Here is a 13,760-nt window from a genome sequence, read left to right as displayed (position 1 = left end):
CCCGGGGGAGTTGAAGGAGGCGTCGGCGATGTCAAGAGCCTGTCCTTCGGCGGCCTTCGGAGCAACATCAACAATCAAAAGTTCAGCAGCAACGCCCTTAAGGATCAAGGCATTCACAGTAGCTGCCCCAACCATGCCACCACCACCGATCACCGAGATCCGTTTGTTAGGGACGCGGGGAGCCATTTGTAAAGTACTAGGAAAATACGTTAGTGTAATATGGAGAAAGTTTCGGGGTGAGGGTGCCGTTGCCGTCTCCTGTCTTCCGCGTCTCTTTTTGGTATTTGAGCTGGTTGTGGTCCGAGGGCTGAACGGGGCGCCAAGGCGTATAATATGCAACTGCCAGTGGCGACCGACGGGTCCCCGTCGCACACTCTGACGGCTCAACACACCCCCGCGACCGGCCCTGTCCAGTCGCTGCTAGGACTACACTCGTCCGCGCTCCGGCTTCTACTTGAGCGCTCCCGTTATCCGCGTCCCTCGTCTGCCTGCACCACTACCACGACATCGCAGCACACTGAAGGGTTACGCGCAGCTCCATAGGGCCTTCGCGCGCCACCCAGATCAATCTCGAATCCCAACGTACTCGACATTCCGAACCACGACAAGTGCCGGGAGGATGTCCACTCCACTGCTGGGGCTGGGGCTGGGGCTTACTTCACGTACTCAAACCGGCAGCCAGTGCTAGGCTTGATAGCCTAGGTGTAAGGTTTAGATGGTTTAATGGATGGTTAAGTTCCTACCTAGTCAAGCTCAAGTGGATCTCCTGTCACGACTCCCAAGTTGGTGTCGACTGGCACTGTCTGAGGTGAGACGGTACTGTCACCCGAGGTGCCTGTACCGCTGCAGCCGGAATGAAGAACTCGGCAAGGCCAAATCAGAAGTCTGGCGCGCGCCCGTGGCGGGGGCTCTGGTCGGTAAATAGTCCACGTCAAGGAAGGGTCAAATGAGGGGGAAGGTGTGGCTGTGACTGACCGGGTCACGGTAGGGAACCGAGACGGTAGGGAACCGAGACGGTAGGGAACCGAGACGGTAGGGAACCGAGACACTTTTCCGGCAAATGGAACAGCCACGATATGTGACGGAACGAACCTGGCAAGGCGTCGAGCGGGCGCGGTAGCCAGCGTCTGTAGCGCTGCACCGCGAACCCAGAAAAGTTTACGAACGATACATTACAATCGGGACGGGTCTGGAGTTCAAGCTCGGTCACCAAGACCAAACCCACGTTTTGTTCGACGGGATTACGGCGGACGACTGTCCTTCAATCTCGTCCAGTGAGTCAGCGAGCTGGTGGTCCCTGTCAAGAGGCTCCACCGACCGCTCAAAGCCCACGTGTTCATTTTCACGGCCTGGCAGCATTACTCGGAGATCTGGCCCAAGTTCACAGCTCGTGTTAGGACCATTAGTGTCGGTGGTACCCATGTCTCCTCCACGCTTATGTGACAGTCGTGAGGGCTACCCTTATCTAAACTTTGAGTGCGACGTTCAGGGTATCTCTCACGACTGTTACATGGGCACGGAGGAGACATGGCAACTTACGTTGACTGGACAAAGAGTGGCAGTGTCCGTCAAAATCAATGTCAGAACCAAGGGTAGTGAGGAACAGTCGGCCTGGACGGTTAGTGCAGGTACTGTACAGAACTTTTTAATAGGGAAGTTTAACGTAGGAATTAAGAGTGAGAATGGTGGCGTGAGAACTGAGAGTAAAAATTGCGGAGTGGGAACTAAGAGCAAGAATTGCGGAGTGGGAACTAAGAGTGAGAATCGATGTTAACTGGTGGTGGTATGCGTGGCTTGGCAGAGTTTTTCGAGCGCCGTGAATCTGAAGTCAATTTCAGGTAGTTGGATTGGACGGTTCCAGTCGATGGCTGCTTGTATCTTTTTCTCCCCATTTTCAAGAGCTTGGTTTGTATAGAGGGTTTGGGGAAGTACTAGTCGACTCTCCATTATTGGCAGGGACGGCAAGAATGTCTTGATGAACTTTCGTATTATTTGGTCAAGGTCGTCTGGGCTCATAAGGACGGCGGAGCAGCCTTCCATGAAGACCGTGGTTCCGCTTACGTTTGGTATACGCTAAAAAAGCATGACGAATAAGAAGTGAGTGTGGTGGGGAGCGACGTGGCGGCCAGCGACAGCCAGTGTGCTTACTTGGCGAATGTCTGATACACTCAGAGCGGTGGGTAGGTCTTGCTTGTTGCAAACCACAAGAAAGCCTAACGACTTGGATCGGATGGCGGCTGCAGTGAGTTTCAGCTGGTCAAAGCACGTTTCCATCCGTTCCACGTCACTGGAGTCGATGACCCACACCACCGCGTCTCCCTTGTGGTAAATATTATGCCAGTGTCTCCGGAGGGATTCCTGGCCCCCCACGTCCCAGTAATCGACGTCTATAATTACATCATCAACAATATGTGTCTTAGTCCGAATTACCAAGCCAACAGTCGGGCGAGTCTTCTCGATGTCCTCCCCAAACAACCTGGTCACAAATGTACTTTTTCCACCATTGTCCAAACCTCTAATGAGCCAACAACGTCAGAAAACTGGCAGCCCCTCTCCAGAAAACTGGCAGCCCCTCCCCTCCGCTCTTGGTGTCAAACTCGAACGTTGCGCCTCAGGAACATAGCCTCGAGAACATTGCATAGGGAGGGAGTGGAAGGACATACAGAACGAGGAGCCGAAGGGCAACAGAAGTCATATATTTTGTTGTCGGTGTCGGTTGGGAATGAAAAGTTGTAGTAAAAAAAAATTAGAGTATTTCTTCCCTGCTCATGACGGCTGACCTGTATACTACGGGCATGATTTTTCGTTTCTGCCTAGTGAGTCGTCTGGTGTCATTATCTATGATGACAAGTGGTATGAGCTTTTCCAGGTCGTTAAGAGTGTCTTGTAATTTCTTCGCTCTTTTATTGTTGGCTTGTAGAAAGTGTTTGATACTTAAAATGTGTTTGACATACTCCCTAACTTTAAGTTGGACATCTATGCGATCGATAATAACTTCGCGTTCTCCACCTCGCCATACATCAAGTTCACTGATTAATACTTGGTAGTAGCATCGCATTTGTTTTAGGTATGGTATAAGTTTATTTTGAAAGGTAAGACCCAAGTATGTAGCTATAGGTTGGGTCAGGAGTAATAGAGAGAATGTGAAGATCCACAGACGTGGAAGATCCATACGGAGGAAACGACTGCCGGTTGTAAACAGGAGTTCACGATTTACAACAACCCAAGTGGAACAGATTGAACCGATCAAGATGAAGACTATAGGCATGAAGCAGATCCACCATACAATTTTGTAGCTGGCTATGACATCCACTGCTGTCAACTTGACATTACTTTTGGCTAGTGCTTCAGAGCGATGTTTTTCCGTCATTAAACGGAAAATATATTTTAACGGTGCTGTGGCCATAATTGCAGGGACTACAACAACGCTGAGTAATAGTATTGGGATTAATAATTGTACCAACTTGAAAGCAGCATTCTCCGCATTCAGGTGCATACTGGTAACATCTACATCATTTAATCCATTCGCTTCTAACAAATGATCATAGGCCTGAACAGTATCCTCCAATTCTTTCAGATTGAACGATCCTTCCAAACCACTAACAGCCTCTGCCTGTGCCAGAATATCCGCAGCATTAACAAGCTGAGTAAAGATAGTTTGTAGTCTATGACGCTTCTCAGCCTGCACCGCCAAATGGTCTGGAAGATAGAGTGAAGAACATAGAGATATAACTTTTAATTTATCATAACTATTCGCATAGACCAGACAGTCTTCCATTCCATCCTTCACATCTTCCATAAGAAGACGAATGGCCTCTCGTTTGCTACCCTGACCCGAATACATTCTCATCAACTCTTCCCGTATCGGGATTGGCTGACCAACTTGCACAATGGTTCTACTACCAAATTTATGTCTATCAAAGTAATGGATCCCTAGGGGTATGATTAATAGATCTTCCACTCCCATTAGGGCACTATTCAGAGCCATTATCGCCACACCTGGCTTTAATGGCAACAGCTCTGGTCGGTCGTGACTACCGCCTTCAGGAAATACACAAATGCTGCTCCCCTCATACAACGCCTGGGAAACTGACTCATACACATCTCCCTGATCCACCTTAGGGAAAACCGTAAAAGTCGCTCCTACGCGCCCAAGCTCGCCGCTAACCTCCTCTTTTATCAAGTCTCCAGACACCGCTGCCACGAACGTACCGGCCGAATTCTTCAACAGAGCCGAGGAAACCACCACATCCCTACTTGTAACTATCAGCTCGTGGTCGTTACGCACCTCCACGACCGAAAACATCGTGCCGTCCAGTAGCACCCGGTCGTGCTTCTTACAGTCAATTCGAAACCTGGTTTGATTGTTCCCATACATGGTATACTGCATCTCCCTCGATGGCGTCTCCTGAGTCCCACCAGACTGGGTCTCACCAGACTGGGTCTCACCAGACTGGGTCTCACCAGGCTGGGTCTCACCAGACTGGTTCTCACCAGACTGGTTCTCACCAGACTTGTTCTCACCAGACTGGGTCTCACCAGACTGGGTCTCTCGACCGTTTTCACCACAGTTGTTCTCGCTAGCGGTCGTGGCACGGTCGTAGAGATCGTCCAGCTCCCCGTCTGCCACGAGGGCCATGATCCTTCCCATTCCCACAAACTTCATATCCTGCGGCCGGCTAACTCCAATGGCGCCTGCAAACTTGGCGAGGCGACCAACAACCCGAACCGAAAGAGAGACGGTCGCGATCAGAAACCGTAACGACCTTGGAACACATGCCATCACCACAGATGCATCAACAAACTTGTTGTTGTGATTGCCCACAAAGATTACCGGACCTTCCACCGGAATACGTTCCAGACCCACCGCTCGAACGTCACCAAAAAAGGTCGCCACAATACACCTACCAACATGTACGTTCCATCAGCCGGTTACACTTACTGCGCTACCGCCCTTGCAACTATGTACATCCTCCCAATTTTTTTCACCCCCCAACTCAATACCCCCATAAGATGCTTGCCCCATAAGATGCTTGACTCATGAGATGCTTGACTCATGAGTCCTTGGACCAATAACCCTCGGTCATAAGAAGAAGTCATTTGATAAACAAGCCAAAGCTACCATGGTCTTGCTCTCAGCAGCAGCATTCAGGGTCTTTGAACGCGGGTCTTTCGGATGCTTAAACATGGGCGAACTCACCTCAGTGATGGGCGAACTCACCTCAGTGATGAAGACAACTTCGACTTGAAGCGAAATCCTCCAAATCTGAAGTGACCGTCACGTCGCTTGCTGTCAGCTAGCAACGTGCAATACGCCGGACCCGTGGATTGGCGCCCAGGGACCAGGCAGGACATTTCGGCGGCTGACTCGGGTGTTTGTCATTGAACTTTCGACTGGTCGACTGGTGACTGTCGACTGGTCCACTAGTCAACTGCTGACTGTCGAGGCCGACTACTGACTGGTCGGCTATCGACTGCTGACTGGCAGGTTAAAGGTCGTTGTCTAGGTACTTGGGCCAGGCGGGAGTGGTGTTTCTGACGGGCAGATGTGAGCGTATGTCGCCAACCGGGAGGATTCCGATAGAGGCAGCGCGGTAGGTGAAGTAGCCGATGAAGGCGAGAGAGAAAAGGACGTAGGCGGATCGCTGGAGAGTGGTGTTGCCCTTGACCTTGCTTGAGCGTTCGAAGTCGTCGAAGACTTTGTTGACCATGAGGAGAGTTTTGATAGCCGTGATCATGGTGAAGCCGAGGAAGACGAGGCCGAAGATACCGTTGCCACCCATCATGTAAGTCATGAATATACCCGGACCATGGGCCTTGACCGGGTTGACACTCAAGCCCCATGCCCTCTTGGTGAACAATACCTTCACGTCCTCGCTGGCATTTATGGGCGCGTCCAGACCTGGTTCCCCAGCCTTCGACGCCAGCGTGACTTCCTCATCTTCCGCTTCCCGTATCGCATCAAACATACTTGTTGGGGGCTTGCTAGTCGCCAACTTCCCGCCTGACTTGCCGCCTGACTTGCCGCCTGATAAAGCTTTGGCTCCCGTCCCGGAAGATCGACCATCTTCCGGCCGCCAAATACTCTCCAACAAGAGATCCATTTTCACCACACAAAATTACCCCTTGTCGAGGACCCTTTTTCTGATACCAACACATGCTACGTACTCATCGAAATAAGCAGGCACAACCTGCATCGGAAAAACCCTCCCGCTGCCTCATTGACCCCGCAGTAATCCGACTTCAATCAGGTAAACTACACCATTGGTCTTGACCCCGACTTCCCCCCCCGCCCCCTGACATCTTTGATAACACGGGGACATGATGGGCAGCACCATACAGAAGCTCTAGCACACGGAAGCTCTAGCACACGGAAGCTAGAAATGGGCGCTATTTGTTGTAGACCTGAAGAACATCGACTTGCCGGCGCAATGTAGACTCGAAATTCCGAACGAAAACGACCTGAAGAGCTTGGTAGCCTACATAGAGCCTGATACTGGTTATTACAAGGGTGGGTGCTTCCGATTTCAGATTACAGTGCCGGCCAATTATCCCCACGACCCCCCCAAGGTCAGATGTACCCAAATGGTAAGTTATCCATCACACGTGGTACACACTGATATCGGAACAATGCACATACGAACCCCTCAAAGGGTCGAACCCCTAAAAGAGTCGAACCCCTCAAAGACTTGAGCCCCTCAAAGACTTGAGCCCCTCAAAGACTTGAGCCCAAGGGTGGGTGTGCTGATAGCGTGGCCCTACCAGGTGGGCAGTATGACCCTACCGACCAGGTGTTAGGGAGCTCTGTTTGATATTGTCGTTACAAGTTTCGTTGTAGATATTCCACCCAAATATTGATAGAAACGGCAGTGTGTGTCTGAACATCCTTGGCGTGGGTTGGAACCCTATATTATCGGTATACTCCGTCGTGCTGGGTCTACTAGACCTCTTCTTCCATCCTCAAACGGAAGACCCCCTAAATAAAGAGGCAGCTAACCTCCTTGCTGGAGATGCGTCGGAATTTAGTCGTGCTGTGTGTCACACAATGAGAGGCCGTTCATACGGTACGCCTCATCAGGAATACACTGACGTAATAAACAGTGGTAGTCAACAGCGATAAAACAGCGATCTATTTTGAGGACACATTAGGCAAGCAAAAATGTCATGTTTCAATGGGGGAAGGGACAATAGGGACAATGGGATGAAAAGTCGGTGCTTGCACGAATTTTTTTGGTCACATGGCGAAGCCAGGCCGGCTGTGGGAACCTGTGCGAGTCACCAGGCCGAGCAGGCTGGACATTCTGGACCCCGAAAGCACCATAAGCAGGTCCAATTTGGCAGGCCTGGCAAGACTTGTCCGTAAGCAACATTCCTCCTTGTGTCCCTTCTTGAAAGTTTGTTATTCTGCGTCCCCCGGCCCCGGGGCATTCATTAATGCAGATATCCCTGGTCCGGATGGTTACCGGGTCTTGTCTTATAATGTGTTCCTGTAATGTGTTATAGATATTGTGGATGCTGTATGGGTGGTTACCTCTCCTATATATACTTACTATGAGACGGGGGAGTTGTTGGATATGGAATTGGCTAAGGACGCATTCGGCGATTTCCGTTTACTGATTGGTACTTGGCTTTTCGCCATCCTCTGGTCCTTTGCAGCCTACGGATTGTTCCGGTGTTACCCGAAGCTGCGACGACCGAATAAAGTGCGGGTGCTGTTGGCTGTGGTCATGCTCACGCTCACAGGCGTGTGCGTATCCGTTGCCCGTGGTAGAGACTGGTCGGTGTTCCCTTCAGTGTTCATCATGTCCGTGGGTATGATCCACCTCATGAAGATCCACTCCTATGTGTGCACTACCCATACCCTTTGGCTGCACAACGGACTACACCTCCGAGAGCCATCACACAGCACAAAGGCTCTGGAACAACTAGACCACGAGAACCTCCTTCCCAAAAACCTCAATACCCAGAACCGCCAAGCAGACAGGAAAGAGGACTCCACAGAGAAAACGGACATCCCCGCAGAAAAGTCGGAAGCCGCAACTGAGACTGAGAATCCCACTTTACTTACTGATAGTGTAACTGATAATGTAACCGACAACGTAACTGATAACGTAACTGAATGCGGTACCGACAACGTACCCAAGATGGTGGCAGAGAAGACTATGAGAGAAACGGTCGAGCGGGCTGATGAGAGTCAGGTCGAGCGGGCTGATGAGAGTCAGGTAGATGATGGGAGCGAACCTGTTGAGGGTGGTTGTTTATCGCCGGGTTGTGAAGCAGAATGTTCGAAAGCGTGTGCTCTGTACGATTTCCCTAACTGTTGCACATTGCAGGACTTCACAAGATTCCTTTTCGTGCCCAGCGTCATTTACACACTGCCTGAACTCAAACTGAGTGTTTCGTTGGCCAACTGTGAACTCGAAGGGGAGGACGAAAATCAGCAAGTGCCTACAGCTGCGTCGACTGCGAGACTAGGAGAAGGGGAGTCGACGAGGACATTGAAGCAATGGGAGTCATCGTCGGTGTTGAAGCAGGCTTCGGCATTGGGGAGGTCCAGAGATGTCCCCCGCTTCCGTCTGCGTTATTTCGTGGGCAAGACATTTCTGTTGTTATTGACCTTGTCTTCGATCTTCTTAATAGCGTCACGTGACGTAATTCCTGTAATGGACAACGCATCCAAAGCGAACTATCTTTATACATACACGAAGCTTATCAGTCCTCTGTTCATCATGGATCTGTTGTTTTTCTATATGATGTTCGAGTGCATACTGAACATGCTGGCCGAAGTCACAGGCTACCCGGATCGCGAGTTCTATGAAGACTTCTGGAACTGCACTACTTGGGAGGAATTTTCCCGCAAATGGAATCGCCCTGTCCACCTTTTCTTATACTCCCACTGCTACCGTCCCATCTACTCCTTTGTCAAGTCGGTATGGAGTATGTACCACCACGCAGACTCGACGGGGCAAAGCGGTGGAGGCCGGACGGCAAGAAGAGTTGGTCGCGTTCTTAAAGGCCAGTTCGTTGCGTCATTGCTGACGTTTTTGTTCTCTGCCGTTATCCATGAGTTCTTCCTCACTGCCACCTTGGGGTTCGTGGCTGGATGGATGTTCACGTTGATGATGTTCCAAATCCCACTTATCGCCCTCAGCAAGTACCACAAAGGGACCGCTTTCGGCAACTACTACTTTTGCTTCGGCATCATCATCGGCGTCCCCTTCTTGGCCTGCCTGTACGGCACCGAATGGAACACAAGACGACAAAATATGGTCTACATTATTTGACCTATTTTATAGAACAAGTTTATAAAACAAATCGGACTATTCGCACACGTGTGTGCTGCATTCCTTGGGACTGATCAGTGGCTATCACGTGCTGCAAGCACGTAAACAGTGATAGACGTGGATATGGTCGCACCTCTGCCGTCATCACAGACACGCACGATGCTTGTGCACTGAATGGCACTCACCCCTGCATGGCATTCTCCCCTGCCATTCTCTGGAAAGGCTTCTTCCCACCCCAACTTCTTCCCACCCCAAGTTCTTCCCACCCCGTGCTCTTCTCTGCTGTGCATTGCAACATGCGTAAGCAATTCTGTCTACCGTACTACATGCAAGCAGTGCGTTCTAATGTTATCTGGGTATTTTGTATCGCCTTGGCTGTATCGCCTTGGCTGTATCGCCACCAGTGTGGTCAATGTCATCAACATGGTGGTTGGTAATGTAATGGTAAGTAATGTAAATGTTGTTAATCTACTAATTTTGGACTCAGTCATTAAATCTAAGATATTCTGGTGGTTGGATTAATTTCATTAATTCAAGAGGGATTATAACTCCGATCTGATGGGATTATAATTCCGGACTGATGGGTAGATGAGATTGTGAGACGGGTGTCTGTGAAGTAGTGGTTTTCGGTCCACTATTAACCTCCCATCGTTGAACCGGTAGTTTGTAATGCATCCCGAGTAATTGAGCCTGTCGCATAATGTAATGGGTTAAGCTACTTTCACTGGATCTGACTACCATCCAATTTCCCCAGCCTTCAGTGTGAGTAACCCAGACAGAAATTTCGATGTAGTGTCCAGGTGCTGCTCCCATGATATAAACGAATAATGAGTCTGGAACGAATTCTTGTGGTCTGGATTTAACGTAGGCTTCTAATAATTTTTTCAAGGCGGCATATTGTGAAGGTGTAGTTCTTTCTCCAAAGAGGAAATTCATTTCTGAAGACGCGTGTGTACAACGACTTTCGTTAATTAAGGTCTTGCCAATCAATTGTGTATGAGCTATATATTGTGGTCTTCCATGTAAGCTTTCGAACTCAGTAAAATATGTAGATATCCTCTTAACATATTGTGCCTCTCCATCTATTCGCACACGATCTCCTATACGATATGGATTCAGAAATACTAACAGTATAATCGACTGAATGAAATCCGTATAAACAAAGGATAACACCAAACCAGCACCTGTCAAGATACTTACACCAGTTACTATAATAGTATTCGGGTCAATACCAATTACCAATAAGTAAATCAGTACTCCTACGAAAGTCATAATGTACTCACACACTCGTGAGAACACTAATTCAATCTCCTCCTGTGCCTCTAATGAATGTACAATCTGCTTCCGAATCTTATACGTCTGAACGATGGCCTTCGTAAACATGCTCGAAGTAACCTTGCCTAATTCTAAAAGGAACGCTTTACGAATAGATTACACATACGCTTCACGAATAGACGCTTTACGAATAGATTACACACGCTGGATGAGGCTTACTGGCTGGGTCGACGAATGAACAGAGTTGTTTGGCGTCATTCTCGCTCATGAATAGCTGGAAGAAGTCTTCGGTCAAGCAGTCGCGATCGTCCGGCATTTGCAGTTTCACTTTGCGCATTTCAGCAGCTGTAATCGCTGCGAGCTGCGCCTCGGTAGGAGGCTTGGCATTCCACATGCGACCCAAAGCGGATTTGGGTGTGTCGTACGTGCTGTGTATTTGGTTCCCACCTGAGCTATTTTTAGAGGCGCCTTTCGAGTATGTTTTGCGACGAGCTAGATTGTCGTAATTAGGCGGTTCGGCTCGGTGCATTTCCTCTGTCATGAACTGTGGGTAGTGCGTGAAGTCCGGCGGCTGCGTGCCAAATGGCGCCGGTTCCTCAATTCGATTCCGCGTAATTGTGCGTTCTACTAACATCATGTCGTCCGTGAGTGTGCTATCGCTGCTGGACTCACTAAGCAACGGTCGTCGTCGGCGACGCCTCGGCCCCGTAGCGTTGGAACCTGGACTCGAGTCCGGACTCAGATGCTCCTCGGTGCCGGCATCCTCCGCCTGTTGTGACCCTCGAGACCCGCGTCTCTGTTCTACGGACTGACGACGACGGTCACCGGAACGGCGTCGTCGGTCGCCAGTCTTGTCCTGCTGACGCGGGATAAGACGTTGGGGCTTGTTGGCAACCGGGAGATCCGTAAACTGATCCGTAAACTGATCCGTAAACTGATCCGTAAACTGATGGTCCGCAAACTGGTCGCTTTCCTGCAGCGACGGTCGCTCTAATCCCAGTCCCCGATGGTCCCGCCCCCCCAGGCGGTCTCTGTCTTGTAACGACATATCTTGGAGCGCCATATCTTGGAGAGCGAAACGGTCCACGTCTGGTTCATGTAGGTCTTGTACAGGGAGCGTTTCCTCACGCACGATCAGGTCGTCGACCTGGGCGACCAATTTTGCGGGACCAGTGCGCGGTGGGTCAACAGCGACGGGTTCCTCTTCTGTAACGGACTCGAGTTTGCGAACAGATGCGCGACCGGAAGAGAGACTGGCTCGTCGGTTTTGTTCCATGGTTACATTTTGGATTGCTTGCTGGGGTACGGCTGCGGGATGTAGGTGTGGCTGTTCAGCGAGAAGGGCTTTTTCTTCCTCTTCGACATCTAGTAGTGTTTGACGGAAATTGAGGAGCGTTTCGAAGAGCTGTTGGCCGTAGTAACGAGCTTCAGCTTTGGAACGTAATTCACAGCGTTGTCCATCTACGAAGAATACCACGGCTTGGTCTCGTAGCCAGTTGATGGTGGCAAGATTGGCCAGACGAGAGCGTTGAGTAGCAAGTATGTTCTTCACTTCCAGATTTTTGGGCAGAGCTCGACCTGTATACTCTACATGATATTCGCGTTCGCGACGTTTCTTTTGGCCTGCGGTGAAGTCAAAGTTCCACTTCGACCTTTCATGTTCAGGTGGCAATATGTCATCTTGATTGATTGAGCCGCGATGATGGTGGTTGTTTTCGGCAAAGCTGCCCTCTTCTCGGAAACTACCGGATCCTGTGCTAGATTGATAACTCCCTGTATCAAAGGCCTTGGAATTGAGACGTGAACCAAGCCGCGATGGCGGCCCTGGTTGCGTTTTGCTCTGGGACCGATTAATGGTGGCGAGAGCTCTAAGTCGCTGTTTACTGTATTCTCTTTGCCGTTTGGCGCGTTCTTTTCGAGAGATGTTTTCTTCGTTGAGTGAAGCTAAAGTCATCAACGGCTGCCGTCCGGCGGTGACAGCAGGTGGCGTGGCCTGATTGCTACCGTGACCGCGGCTGGCGTTAGGACGGTTGGCGTTAGGACGGTTGGTGTGACGGTGATTATCTAACGAACCGTCTGTTGTTGGCAGTATTGCCCCAGCACCAGAGCCCCGGTATTGAGTATCGAGCATCTCCAAGGTCGTATCGGATGAAGGAACAAGTTTAACCCAGGCTGCGTTGAGTCGTCGGATTAATGAGTACCGATGTAAGAACTGGATTACCTCATTATTGAAATTCATTAGGAACCCAAGCATTAGACGGAACATGATTAGTTTAACAATAGAATCTCGAGCGGCCCATAGGATCAGGAAGATAAGTGTGTAGCGCACGGTCTGATATTCCGATGGGTAGATGATTCCGTAGTCTTTAGCGAAAGACAGATGATAACCTTCTACGTCTATACCATTCTCGCCGAAGTCCTTATCAAGACCATTATTAAATAGCAAGAATGCTACCACTGTCCATAACAAAGTACCATATTCAGGATCCAGGAACCAAGTAATCAAGTTCAACTGACGTTGCTCTGGCAAGAAAGGTTCCAATACCAGCTTAATCCAAACGAATCGCAGCAGTAATGTAGAGAAACTTAGTCCGAAGAATATTGAAAATAACACACCACCTAAACGCCATGGTACATCATTCAAAATACAACACACCAATATCACAATACCAACCACTAAGTTCATTAACAATACTGTTGATGAACCGAACACTGCCTTATGTAACTTCTTCATCCATTTAGAAGCCTCATCCGAACCACCCTGATCGTCATCCTCATCCTCAAAATCATCATCTTGTGCATCCGCCGGAATTAGAATGTCATCCTGACTATTCTCTGCCAATGTATCTGCCGCTTGATTCAACCATACGGGCACTGAATAAGTAGCCGGTATCGCTGCATGAGGATACGGATGATCCGCAGGGGTGCTGCTACCCGCTGGTACACCCAGTGCCATAACCTATTTTATTATTACCCCCCGTAACATATACCTAAAATTAATTCAACCGGGCCAAGGAGACGATGGTGGTGGGAAGGAGACGATGGTGGTGGGAAGGAGACGATGGTGGTGGGAAGGAGACGATGGTGGTGGGAAGGAGATGATGTTTTAGTCAGCCACCCAGGGGGGAAGCACGCTTTGTGTTGCTTATCATTGTTGAATATATATAGAAAAATGCAGGTAGGTAGCTCCCTGCTCTACGA

The 13,760-nt window shown here is 49.8% G+C and overlaps 7 protein-coding genes across 7 annotated transcripts; 2 read left to right on the top strand and 5 right to left on the bottom strand.

The window, feature by feature from the left end:
* Positions 1–186, bottom strand: GNI_055710 (L-lactate dehydrogenase; the record flags this gene model as incomplete). The annotated part of the gene is made up of 1 exon (XM_011131644.1): positions 1–186. A coding segment is annotated over one exon (186 nt), but the record flags the coding sequence as incomplete, so codon positions are not given.
* Positions 187–1,770: 1,584 nt separating this feature from the next.
* On the bottom strand, positions 1,771–2,695 carry GNI_055700 (ADP-ribosylation factor-like protein 2; the record flags this gene model as incomplete). The annotated part of the gene is made up of 3 exons (XM_011131643.1): positions 1,771–2,073; positions 2,119–2,515; positions 2,664–2,695. The coding sequence occupies 3 exons, from the start codon at positions 2,693–2,695 to the stop codon at positions 1,771–1,773; spliced, it is 732 nt and encodes a 243-aa protein (XP_011129945.1).
* Positions 2,696–2,746: 51 nt separating this feature from the next.
* Positions 2,747–4,971, bottom strand: GNI_055690 (putative glycerol-3-phosphate acyltransferase; the record flags this gene model as incomplete). The annotated part of the gene is made up of 2 exons (XM_011131642.1): positions 2,747–4,904; positions 4,943–4,971. The coding sequence occupies 2 exons, from the start codon at positions 4,969–4,971 to the stop codon at positions 2,747–2,749; spliced, it is 2,187 nt and encodes a 728-aa protein (XP_011129944.1).
* A 518-nt stretch (positions 4,972–5,489) lies between these two features.
* GNI_055680 (putative transmembrane protein) lies at positions 5,490–6,104 on the bottom strand (the record flags this gene model as incomplete). Its single annotated transcript, XM_011131641.1, has 1 exon — positions 5,490–6,104. The coding sequence occupies one exon, from the start codon at positions 6,102–6,104 to the stop codon at positions 5,490–5,492; it is 615 nt and encodes a 204-aa protein (XP_011129943.1).
* A 53-nt stretch (positions 6,105–6,157) lies between these two features.
* On the top strand, positions 6,158–7,120 carry GNI_055670 (ubiquitin-conjugating enzyme; the record flags this gene model as incomplete). Its single annotated transcript, XM_011131640.1, has 3 exons — positions 6,158–6,251; positions 6,404–6,588; positions 6,839–7,120. 3 exons carry the CDS (start codon positions 6,158–6,160, stop codon positions 7,118–7,120), a joined length of 561 nt encoding a protein of 186 aa, XP_011129942.1.
* A 454-nt stretch (positions 7,121–7,574) lies between these two features.
* On the top strand, positions 7,575–9,284 carry GNI_055660 (O-acyltransferase; the record flags this gene model as incomplete). The annotated part of the gene is made up of 1 exon (XM_011131639.1): positions 7,575–9,284. One exon carries the CDS (start codon positions 7,575–7,577, stop codon positions 9,282–9,284), a length of 1,710 nt encoding a protein of 569 aa, XP_011129941.1.
* A 564-nt stretch (positions 9,285–9,848) lies between these two features.
* GNI_055650 (mechanosensitive ion channel family protein) lies at positions 9,849–13,515 on the bottom strand (the record flags this gene model as incomplete). Its single annotated transcript, XM_011131638.1, has 2 exons — positions 9,849–10,690; positions 10,779–13,515. The coding sequence occupies 2 exons, from the start codon at positions 13,513–13,515 to the stop codon at positions 9,849–9,851; spliced, it is 3,579 nt and encodes a 1,192-aa protein (XP_011129940.1).
* Between the last annotated feature and the right edge of the window lie 245 nt (positions 13,516–13,760).

This window comes from Gregarina niphandrodes (assembly GCF_000223845.1).
Source record: "Gregarina niphandrodes unplaced genomic scaffold scaffold00008, whole genome shotgun sequence".
Taxonomy (NCBI): domain Eukaryota; phylum Apicomplexa; class Conoidasida; order Eugregarinorida; family Gregarinidae; genus Gregarina; species Gregarina niphandrodes.
The sequence above is the reverse complement of the archived record's forward strand: the minus strand, read 5'-3'. Positions and strand labels throughout refer to the sequence as shown.